The sequence below is a fragment of the Camelus bactrianus genome, chromosome 20 (genome assembly GCF_048773025.1).
Source record: "Camelus bactrianus isolate YW-2024 breed Bactrian camel chromosome 20, ASM4877302v1, whole genome shotgun sequence".
In the NCBI taxonomy this organism is placed as follows: Eukaryota; Metazoa; Chordata; class Mammalia; order Artiodactyla; family Camelidae; genus Camelus; species Camelus bactrianus.
This window is the reverse complement of record NC_133558.1, coordinates 20,711,149-20,723,464: the sequence shown is the minus strand read 5'-3', so window position 1 is coordinate 20,723,464 and position 12,316 is coordinate 20,711,149. Positions and strand designations below refer to the sequence as shown.

The 12,316-nt window shown below is 35.0% G+C and overlaps 2 protein-coding genes across 2 annotated transcripts in view; one reads left to right on the top strand and one right to left on the bottom strand.

The window, feature by feature from the left end:
* Window positions 1-12,316, bottom strand: part of LOC105066739 (butyrophilin-like protein 1) — a 224,876-nt gene that overhangs the window by 51,406 nt on the left and 161,154 nt on the right. The gene's annotated exons all lie outside the window — the stretch shown is intronic.
* Window positions 1-12,316, top strand: part of LOC123616054 (uncharacterized) — an 83,614-nt gene that overhangs the window by 57,199 nt on the left and 14,099 nt on the right. The window contains exons 35-39 of the mRNA XM_074349064.1: window positions 1,511-1,570; window positions 2,134-2,154; window positions 3,516-3,536; window positions 6,352-6,372; window positions 9,255-9,275. Coding sequence (XP_074205165.1) covers window positions 1,511-1,570; window positions 2,134-2,154; window positions 3,516-3,536; window positions 6,352-6,372; window positions 9,255-9,275 — 144 coding nt within the window. The remainder of the gene's footprint in view (window positions 1-1,510; window positions 1,571-2,133; window positions 2,155-3,515; window positions 3,537-6,351; window positions 6,373-9,254; window positions 9,276-12,316) is intronic.

Here is a 12,316-nt window from a genome sequence, read left to right as displayed (position 1 = left end):
TACACATGTGTTATGTATAATTGTACATCCTCTTTTTTTTTCAAAATTACTGGTTCTGAAACCACAGATTTTCTTAATATCTTTAGAAGGATTTCACCTGTTAACAGAAGGTCATCTGATAACATGTATCATTAATGAAATGTTGTGTTAATGATATGAGAAATGATGTTTGTGGAAAATTTTAAGATTTCTTCAAAAAAAACACCAATCCAAGCACTAAATTTTAACTCCTCTATCTTCTTGATATTTTTCATTTACACCTTAGTTTGAAGGGAAATGGAATTTAGTAACATCTCTTTACAGTTTGTAGGAGGCTAAAAGTGTCTACTGCTTCATTAACCCCATGTGTACAGAAAGGTCCCTTTACTGTGTTTCTTCATCATTTTTAAAATACATGTCTCCTATGTCTCTCATGTTAGTTTTTTATTCTGAAAAAGGTTTCTGGGTCAACATTCTGGGTCAATGATGAATATTGTTTAACCCTGCAAAACTCCTATTCTACCTCCTCTGATGAGGCCGTTTCCAATCTTAGACCCTTTAATGAAATGAAGTGAATGGAAATAAAACTACATTACTTCTCATTAGTGAGATGAGCTTTGAACACCGTAGTTTAATTTCTCATAAGCGTGGGTCCATTTGAACCCAAGAGAAAACTAAAGAAGTTTTTCACATTTTTGTCCTCATCCCTTCCTCACATTGTACCCTCATTTTGAATTGTTTCTTTCCTCCTTTTATTTTAACAATAAATGTGAAGAAAAAGATAAGTCATACTAATGTATTTCCCTGTTTAAAATCAATTCCTTCTCTTATTGAGCTTTCCTCTTAAATCCCTACAATAACCTTTTTAACTCCAAAATATGCATATTTTACAAGATTTTCTATGGAATCTTACTTTTCTAACTGAAGGTGCCATCTTTATTTTTCATTTATTTCTCTTCCAAATATTCATCCTTGATTTGTCCTATTTTTACAATCTATGCAGATATTTCATTAGACACAAGTAAATTTTATTGATTGTTCTCCTCTCTAGTATTGGCATTTTCAGTGTAGCCAATGTGATGGTTTTGTCCAAGATAAAAGTCATTTGACTTAGACCCCCTTCCCTGCCATTTAAGCCTTCATTTCTTTTCCTTTTATGGGGTTTAACTGTGAAGTCCTTAATTTAGGCATTAGTTAAAATAGAAATTCACAAAACACTAGTTTATATTATTGATGGATAAAATGTTGCAAACAGAAGTTCCCACAAAAAATGACCCTGTGGTACCTCTAGAAGCAGTGTTCAGGATCCTCTAGTTTAGTTATTCTTGCTTTTTTATGCCACTTAGCTACTGCAAAATCTTGATTTAATGATGATACACATTGATTAAATGCTACCAATTTATTAAGTCTTACAAAAAAATGCCTATAGTCAAAGGGATTCAGAACATTTTTAAAATGAAGCTAAGAAAACTACTAATCCTAATTTTTTTGCTCAACTCAGTGAAATCACTTATTTTATGACTATTTTCAGTTTTTGGAGAACACTCTTTGGATAAAACTGAGCTCTCAAGCATCGTATTTGTGTATGTGTGTGAGTACTTTTTGGTGACTCTATGCTGTGTGTTTGAACTGCATGTGGTTGCATTTACAGTTATCTGCATCCTTATAGTTCTAATTTATAGATGAATTTTGCATTGCAATGAATTTTTGCTGTATTTCTCTTCAATTTTCAGAAGAATTTCAGAAAAAAAATTCATGAATTATCTCTGACATTTCTTCACTCTCAAAATATTTATAATGGCTATTCTGTTATATTTAATATTTCCAGCTTTTTATCAATTTGTTGTTCTTTGTCCCCCACTTCTTTGAGATACCTACTGTTGTTACTCAAATTTTTGATTACAGAGTTCACCCATATTTCTCTCCTCGTTGTCCTTTTTTTTTTTTTTTCTTTTCCTGTAGAATATTCTCTGAATAAAAGAGAGCAGCTTTCAGCCACTATTGGTGGGTTCATATTGTGTGCACATGTGTATATGTGTATGTGTTTATCTGCTTTCAATACATTATACATTGTTTAGGGATTTTTTTTATTTGATTTCTGTTCATGTTTGTTTTCAATGGTCTTTAAATTAATCTTTCCATTTTATTTTTCAGATGATCTTCAGGAAAAAACTGGTAAATTTCTGACAAGCTTCCATTCCAATAACTTCCAGTGTCTGCTTCCATGATACCTTTAACATTATGTTTTTGTTTGTTTGTTTGTTTTTTATCACTATGCTATTCATTGGCTCCCCTTCCTGGATGTCTATTCTTCTCTATCCAATTTTTGGATATGGACTTCTTTCTTATTCCCTTCTCTCCACCTTCTTCCCGAATGTTCCATCAATTCCCTTTGCACCTTTTTTATTCCATACCTTTCCTTCCCTATAACATTTGCTTTCTCTGTCGTCCAGAGATATGCCATACTAGCATTGTGAATTTGTGGGACAGAGGGGTTTGGACTAATGGGTTTCCACACTCTATATATATTCTGGAAAACATCCATAATGTAGGACGCTTTCAAGTATCCAAGTGAAGGGGCCATTACTGTGCTATTGATATTTCCCCAAAACTTAACAGAAGAGAGGATTCCAAATTTACTGAATGAAGTTTCCCTCCATTGCCCTGTCAAAGATTGTGGGAATTCTGATGTCCTCCACTGGTTGTGTTAGACTGAGTCTCACTCTTTTACTGTTCTTGAACATATTACACAAGTTTCCAAATTTTATAAATATTTTACAATATTTTCCTGTCTTTTTTTCACCTATAGTAAATGTTCTTTCTTTTGCATTTTTATTCACACAGTTATTAATTCTGCAAACTGCAATATCTTTTCAATGTTTGCAGAAGGATGTTACATTTTAAGGAAAGTTGATGTACAATACATATATCAATACAGAATTTTTTATATGAATGTCAGTGGATGCTGTTGTCCTAGGATAAATCAAAATATTTTTCATAAAGCACTGATAAACTTTTTCAGAGTTTCACATCCCTTTTCTATAATGATATTTTCAATCATGTTGTGGCTTACAGATTCAATGAAATTTGGGAGCATATCTCATTAATGTCTGAAGTGGTCTTAATATGACTACCATTACATGTATAGTTTTTAATATGGGGGTATTTTCTGTATGCTTTCCCACAACACTTTAGACATTTGTCTCATATATGTGAGCAGCTTTGTCTTTTACTGTGAAGGAGCAGAAAGTCAAAAGCAAGATCAATGATTGTCATGGCTTATAACAGGGGAAGTTCTCTCTATGTTGTCATTATTTCCCTTCCTATCTTAATTCCTTTTTCACAAAGCTGTGAGAGAATATGAAACAACATTGCCTCTCATGAGTTACACAGTGTTTGGAAACTTTGATTCTAATTCCTAGGAAGGTGGGCCAGTTTTAAGGGAAGAATAAACAATGAAAGAGTGTCAAATTGTTCTCTCCCTGATGTTGTGCCTTCATTTGTTTGAATGGTTATTTCTTCCTTTTATCTTTCAGCTAAGAGTGAACAGAAGAAAGGCAAGTCCCATTGATATTTTACACTTTGTATTTTGTTATATTTCATCTGTTTATTTACCATTTGTCTTCAATGCTCAATTGTTGCTAAAACATGGCCATTTATCCTGCTTACTGAATCAAGACTCAAGGGCAGAGTTTTGGATGAAGTAGAAAAGGCAGCTTTATTCCTTTGCCAGGCAAAGGAGATCACAGTGGGCTGATGCCTCTAACACTGTGAGCCTGTTGGGTAAAGAAGGCAGGTGGTTTTAGAGTAAAAGTTCAAGGGTCCAAGCTAGTTTCCACAGAGATTGTATATAGGGTAACAAATTGTTGCAAAGTTATTCTTGATTTTGCAGATGCAGCAGCTCCTTTCCCTCAGCTGGGTATGGGATTCTTTTAATATTCATGTTACCTAGAATAAAGGATGCGTAGGAAGGTGAGGTCTATGGAAAAGAGCTCTAGAGAAAAACTTGTGCCATTTAAAGTCAGGTTGATAAGTGCTTTTATCCTTTTAAGCAGGCTGAGACTTGGGACCTCCTGCTGCAAGTTGAATGCTGCAGCTTGAACAACAGGATACAAGTAAACCACAAAGGGCCAAAAACAACTGCAGACACCTGCACTTGGGGAGAGTTATTAACAGCAAGATGCACAAAACACCCAAATGCCGTTTCTGAGGTGTTGGGGTCAAGAAGAGAACACTGAGGTCAAACGCAGGGTACCAAGGTCAAAAGCAGAGCACTGGGGGCAAAAGCAGGACACTGAGCATGATCCCTGCACACAGCAACACAAGGGGGTTGGGTGGATCACCGAAGCCTCCCTCCTCTCCAGCCTACCCCTGGTCAGCAAGAGCATGAGAAAAACCCTTTAAACCACGATACAGTTAGGCCGTTACAAACACCATTACAGATACCAGATGGTAACTGATGACACCAGGGTCCTGCTCAGTAACACAATGATTATCTTTTTCAACTCCAAACTACATTTATAAATTTATATCATATTTTTATCATTTTATTGTTATTTCAACTGAAGTTTATCTTCATATGTCTTTTTTTCATGTTTTTAAACTTTTTTTATTGAGTTCTAGTCATTTTACAATGTTGTGTCAAATTCCAGTGCAGAGCACAATTTTTCAGTTACACGTGAACATACATACATTCATTGTCACATTCTCTTTAGCTGTGAGCCACCACAAGATCCTGTATATATTTCCCTGTGCTAACAGCACAATCTTGTTTATATATTCTACAATTTGAAATCCCAGTCCCGACCCACCCCCAGTCCGCCTGGCAACCACAAGTTTCTATTCTATGTCTAAAAGTCTGTTTCTGTTTTGTATGGGGTTTTTTTTGTCCTCGTTTGTTATTCAATGCTCATTTTCCTTTGATTTATCCCGTCCTTGCTATTTTGTGCAAAAAATATCCTTTTTGTCAAATATATACTACTAATAATTAATATGTAAATTTTTTCCATTTTTAAAGTTTCTGATCTGAAAGTTTTGTCCAAGATAGTTTCAGTCATTTGATGTTGAAGCCCTTTTACTGCCATTTAATACTTCCTTTCTTGTCTTTTCATCCAACTTTGTGAAAGTAAAATTCACTGAGGCAAAGTTAAAAGCAAACTCCCATAAAATACAGTTATGTATGAATCAGTAAACAAAATTATGTGAATAGAGGCACCCATGAACCTGACCTAACCTCACCCAAATATCTTCTGAGAGAGTAGTTCAGGATTCTGTAATTCAGTGTTTGGTGATTATATATAGTAAAGGTAACACTATAGGAGCAATGAGTGTATATATTTAGCAGCAGTCAGATAACTTAATAAAGATAAAAAACTGAGTAGTAAGACTAAGTAATTTCAAAAGAAATCATGAAAAGATTTATCAGGTACGTAGCAGAAACAATACAGAAAATGTATTAAATTTCCCTCTCTATTTGTTTATTGCTTAAAACTTTATATCCCTACATATCGCACGCTGTTCTTTATGTTGTACTGATGTTTTCAATGGACTGGATTTCAGAGATCTACCTATTTAAAGACCAAATGGGTGGGACATGAAAATGTTGAAACAATAATAATTAAGAGATGTGGAGTTTGGGTTGTAGCTTCTTCATAATGCTCAGAAAACCTATTTCATGTATGTGTGTTTAGATATTTTCTCTCAGATAGAAGGAAGCACAATAAAAGTGTGGTGGGACATAGAATCTCTCTCAGAGAAACCATTCCTTTCTCTCTCCTGGATTCAGCACCCATGTGATTTGGTTGAGATAAGATTCATTCATGCATAAATTAAAACAGAAACTCAAATACAAGGTTGCAAATTAATCAGTGGAAATAACGTTGTGAAAAGAGGTACCAGGAAACCGGACCTTGTATTATTACCTTTAAGAACAGTGTTTCAGTATTGCCTCATACTGTGTCTGTGGCAAGTTCGTATGAGCTACTCACCACAATGATGAGAATTGACTAATATATTTAAAAGCATCCAACGACCATACTAAAGGTAACAAATGGAACAACAGGAACCTAAATATTATCAAAGGGATCAAGAATAAGTTTACAAATTGAACATCAGAACTAATATACCTAAAGTTTTTCGATAAATTAAATTAACTCCACTTCTCCCCTTTTCGTGCACTATAGCATATCTCTGGCCAATACTGACCTATGAGCCAACGTGTGTGTGTGTGTGTGTGTGTGTGTGTGTGTGTGTGTGTGTGTTCGTTTGAAACTGGATATGGTTAATTTTAAATATAAACTTTTCAGTAAATTTGAATTCTTTCTGTAGTTATTTCCCATGAAATTTACATTTATCTTTCCATTTATTTTTCAGAAGAACTTCGGAGAAGGCTTGGTAAATTTTCTGATATCCCTTTACTCTTGACTCCCTTTAAAATGACTGCTTTCTTGATGTCTTTAACATTTCCTGACCTTTTTTATCTATATGCCTTGCTTTGGAAAACCTTTCTTCTGCATGTCTACTAGTTCCACCCAAATTTTTCGGTGTTGGACTTCTCTCGTTTCAGTTCTGTCCATTTCTGTCTCCCTCCCTTCTCTACTTTTCCATTCCTTCTCTTCGCATTTCATGCCATGCCTTCCCTATAAAGACTGGATTCTTCTGCATCACACAGGTTTGCCATGATTTTCTTAGGAAGGTGGTGAGATGAAAGGCATTAAGCTGATAGGGAGATGGTTTCTATCCTATATATATTTGTAGGAAACTTCCAAACATAGTACCTCTGTCAGGCATTCCAAGTTTGAGGGGCCACTACATCATGCACTTGATATGTCTTCAAAACCTTAAGTGATGAGAGAAGACATCGAAAGTGCTAAGTTTCCCTGTTCACTGCCCTTTCCAAGCTTGCGTAGTATATGATATCATTCTTCAGTGAAGTGTAAACTTGGGCTCTTCCCCTGTCTTTGAACATATGAACAATATTCCCGGATATCTACATGTGTTACTTAACTTTTCCTGCCTTGTTAAAACAAACTCCAACCCTACTCATTATTCTTTATTCTTTTGCATTCGTTGACACAATTATCAAATCAGCAAACTGCAAATCCCATTAAATATTTTTAGAAGAATTATATATCTTAAAGAAAGTTCAAATATCTCTCCCAATACTGAAAATATTGAGTGAAGGACACAAGCACTATTCTCTTGCAAGAGACATTATTCAAACTTTAATATTCTCCCTTTCTCGTGACTATTTCTATTACATTCTTGTTTTCCTGGGAGTGGAATTTAAGAGTATATCTCTTTAATGTATGTCGTACGTCTCATACGACTACTGCTACAGATCCAGTTTTGCACACATGGGTGTATGCTTCCTCATCACTTTTTAAGTGCCTGTCTCATCCCTGTGTGTATGTCTGCATTTTGTTGTGAAGAAGGACGGCCCAATGAAAGAGGAATGACTGATTTTGTACATCCCCAAAGAATTCCTGCCCTATCTCCTCTTACGGTTTCATTTCTTAATTTAGTTCCCTTTACATGAAGTGATGGAGGGATGTAAAACAACATTGCCTCTGATTGGTCAGATGTCCTTTGGAACCTTATGGTTCCAGTTTTCACAAGTTGCACCACAGAGTAAACTATGAAAGGGATCCCAATTTTTGTTCTCCTTCCTTCCTGACATTATGCTTTGATTTGGAACGAATTGTTTACTTCTTCCTTTTACTTTTTAGAGATGAGTAAACAGAGAAAGGGCAAGTACAAATAATGTATTCCACTGTGTACCTTGTGATTTTCTCATATATTTCTTGTGCCCTTGCCTTCAACTCTTAATGATCAACTCCCTTACTGGAAACAGAGATGTGTTTTTACGCGACTTTATGTCACGTATCTTATCCTTCCAACTTAGGTTATCCATCTTCATTTGCTATTCAATATATGCCATTGTTAACCTCTTTCATATTTCTAGTCATTGCAATCAAGAAGACAGGGTCTTCTGGTGAACAGAATTTTACCCCTAAGATATGTGTCAAATTTGGGTATTTTAAACTTCTGACCTATCACTTTTCTCCAAGATGGGTTCATTTAATATAGATCCCTCTTTACTGCTACATAACACCTCTTTTCTGTTCCCTTCCTGATATTTAAATCACAATGATGAGTTTTTCCTAATAGGAATGTATATGAGATAATATTTTTCCACCTTCTTTTCAAGTGAGGAATTATATCCTAAAAGGCATCTAAATGTGGGAAGGTTGTAACTTGAGAGACAGAGATCAGTGTTCACTGATGTTTTAGTCTAGCAAATACAAGAGAGATGAGTCAAAAGACCACACAGTGGATATAACACCACCTGAGAGGTTTCCTCCAAGAGTGTAGGGCAAGTAAATGTGTGCATAGTACATAAAAACTTAAATTCTGTAAGTTGTAAGGACTGCCAAATGCTGTCTTTCAACAAAATGCCCATTCTATAAATGAGCTAGTCTTGAAATTGCATGAGAGATTTATAAGGGACATCAATAAAGCCTAGAGTTACACTACAGGAAAGAGATCAAGTTCGTATACAAAGCACAGCTTTCTAACACTTTGCTCATATGAGTGGAGCATTTGTTTTCCTCCATTAACTCATTTTTGTGAATTGCATTTCCCCCAAATACATGAGCCAGTCATCAGCATCAATTTTATTCCTTTCATTTTCTGTTTGTTTACAAAAGATCTGTTTGCTGAGAAATTCTCTACTGTGAAGAACGGAACGAATTTGGCTAGAGCCATGTCTCTCAATTCCTTGACTTCCTGCAGTAGATGATAAAATAGGAATGAGTGTTCAGGCTTTCAGAGCTTATCTTGAAAACCCTATCAATTGACAACATAATTAATTTTATCACAGTTTTGTTAAATGCAAAGAATTAGAAACCATCAGACTTGCAAAAACATTGTACCCAGACAGATAGTCATTCACTTTCTCAATGGCTGCGGCATCTTCTAAAAAGACCTTTACAGGGCTTACACATATGTTTACCACTAATTATACGTATTACGTTTCACTTAAAGACATCTTGTTTAATGTGACTCAGAAACATTTGCAAAACTAAAAATCAATTTCAATATTCTACGACTAAGATAGCATCTGTCATAAAATTATTTCATTATTTTACTAAGTATGTATTTTGGTCTGTATTTTGAATTAGGAATTCCATGCTTGGAAATTTTCTTCTTATTTTTATTTTCTGTGTTGGTTTTCCTTGCCATTTACATGAGTCTTTTTTTTATTTACTTTTCAGAACTCCTTCAGGATGAAAATGGTAACTTTTTTCTGAAATTATTTTCTGGATGTATTTGCTAGAAATATTTTTTCTTAGCTTCCTTTTCCTCCTGTGATATAGCATTGTTACTTCCTTCCAGATGAATACCATAATTACCATATATAGCCTGTGACATTAGAAGGTTGGTTAAATGAAGGGGATTAGGCTAAGAAGTATGTAGTTTTATCTGTTTAATACAAAGCTTTCTTTAACTTGGGTTCTTCAAGCTGTCCTCTCAGATTGACTGCCCATTGTTTTGCACATGATTTTATCCCAGCGCTTAAAGGAAGAGTTCCGATTCAAAACCTGGTGAGAGAGATGAGTTCTTCCTTTCTAATTTATCTTTCTCTGACCTCCCATCCCCCACTGCTATCCCCTTTGGTAACCGTAAGTTTCTTTTCCATGAATGTGAGTCTCTTACTGTTTTGTAAAAAAGTTAATTTGTATCATTTTTTAGATTCCACACATAAGTCATATCATACGTTTGTCTTTCTCTGCCTGACTTACTTCACTTGGTATGATAATGTCTAGGTCCATCCATGTTGCTGCAAATGGCACTATTTCATTCTTTTTTATGGCTGAGTAATAGTCTTTGTATGTATGTATGTGTGTGTATCTTTATCCATTCATCTGCCCGTGGACATTTAGGTTGCTTCCACATCTTGCATATTGTACCTAGTGCTTCTATGAACATGGGGGTGCATGCGTCTTTTTGAATTAGAGTTTTTTTCTGGGTACATGCCCAAGAATGGAATTGCTGGATCATATGGTAACTCTTGATTTTAGTTTTCTCAGGAACCTCCATACTGCTCTCCACAGTGACTGTACTAATTTACATTCCTACCAACACTGTAGGAAGGTACTTTTTTCTACACCCTCTCCAGCATTTATTATTCGTAGACTTTTTGATAATGGCCATTTTGACTCGTGTGAGGTGATACCTTATTGTAGTTTTGATTTGCATTTCTCTGATAGTGATATTGAGTACCTTTTCATGTGTCTCTTGGCCATCTGTATGTCTTCTTTGGAGAAATGTCTATTTGGATCATCTGCCCATTTTTTGATTGGATTTATACATATAGTTATACATATTTTTATACATAGTATGTATGTGTATATATATATATATATATATATATATATATATATATATAAGTTTATACATAGATATATATATTTAGCTGTATGAGCTGTTTGTATATTTTGGAAATTAATCCCTTGTCAGTCGCATCATTTACAAATATATTCCCCCAGTTCGTAGACTGCTTTTCAGTTTGCTCATCATTTCTTTTGCTGTGCAAAACGTTTTAAGTTTGATTAGGTCCCATTCATTTATTTGCATTTTTATTTCTATTTCTCTAGGAGAGACATCCAAAAAAATATTGCTGGGATTCTTGTCAGAGTGTTCTGCCTATGTTTTCCTCTAGATGTTTTATAGTATCTGGTCTTACATTTAGGTCTTTAATCCATTTTTGAGATTATTTTTTAATATGGTGTTAGAGAATGTTCTGATTTCATTCTTTCACATGTAGCTGTCTAGTTTTCCAGCACCACAGAAGAGGCTCTTTTCTCCTTTGTATATCTTGCCTCCTTTGTCATAGAATAGTTGACCTTAAATGTATGGGCTTACTTCTGGGCTCTCTATTCTGTTCCATTAATCTGTATGTCTGCGCTTTTGTGCTGGTACCATACTGTTTCAATTACTGTAGCTTTTTGTAGTTTAGTCTGAAGTCAGGCAGTGTGATTACACCAGCTCCATTTCTCTTTCTCAGGATTGTTCTGCCTTTTGGGATCTTTTGTGTTCCCATGCAAATTTTAACATTTTTCATTGTAATTCTGTGAAGATCACCATTGGTAATTTGACAGGGATTGCATTAAGTCTGTAGATTGCCTTGGGTGGTATGGTCATTTTAACAATACTGATTCTTCCAGTCCAAGAACACAGTATATCTTTTATCTATTTGTGTCTTCTTCAATTACTTTCATCAGCATCTTACAGTTTTTGGAGTACAGGTCTTTTACCTCCTTAGGTAGGTTTATTCCTAAGTATTTTATTCTTTATGATTTGATGGTATCAGATTGTTTCTTTCATTCCTCTATCTGATAATTCATTATTAGTATATAGAAATGCAAGAGATTTCTCTATATTAATTTTCCATCCTGCAACACTACTGACTTCATTGATGAGCTATACTCATGTATGCCCTTTATTATGTTGAGGTATTATGTTCAGGCCTTTATTATGTTGAGATTCCCTCTATGCTCACTTTCTGAAGACTTTTTTTTTTTGTCATAAATGGATGCTGAATTTTAGGGAAAGCTTTTTCTGCATCTATTGAGCTAATCATATGGCTTTTATTTATTAATAGCTTAATGTGGTACAACACATTGACTGACCTGGGAGTGATGAAAATTCCTTGCATCCCTGGGGTAAATCCCACTTTATCATAGCGTTTGCTCCTTTTAATGTATTGTTGGATTTGGTTTGCTAGCATTTTATTGAGGATTTTTGCATCTGTGTTCATCAGTGATGTTGGCCTGTAATTTCCTTTTGTGTGTGTGGTATCTTTGTCTGGTTTTCGTATCAGGGTGATGCTAGCCTCATAGAATGAGTTTGAAGTATTCCTTCCTCTGCGATTTTTCTGAGTAGTTTCAGAAGGATAGGTGTTAACTCTTTTCTAACTGGGAGGATTCCCCTGTGATGCCAACTGATCCAGGATTTTTGTGTGTTACAAGTTACTAAATCACTGATTCAATTTCAGTACCGGTAACTGGTCTGTTCATATTTTCTATTTCTTCCTGGTTGACTCTTGGAAAATTGTACTTTTCTAAGAAATTGTCCGTTTCTTCTACATTGTCCTTTCTTTGGCATACAGTTGCTTATAGTAGCCTCATACGAGCCTCTGTATTTCTGTAGTGTCAGTTGTAACTTCTTTTTCATTTCTGACATCATTAACTTGGGCCCTCTCTCTTTTTTTCTTGATGGGTCTGACTAAAGGTTTGGCAATTTTGTTTATCTTTTCAAGGAACCAGCTTTTAGT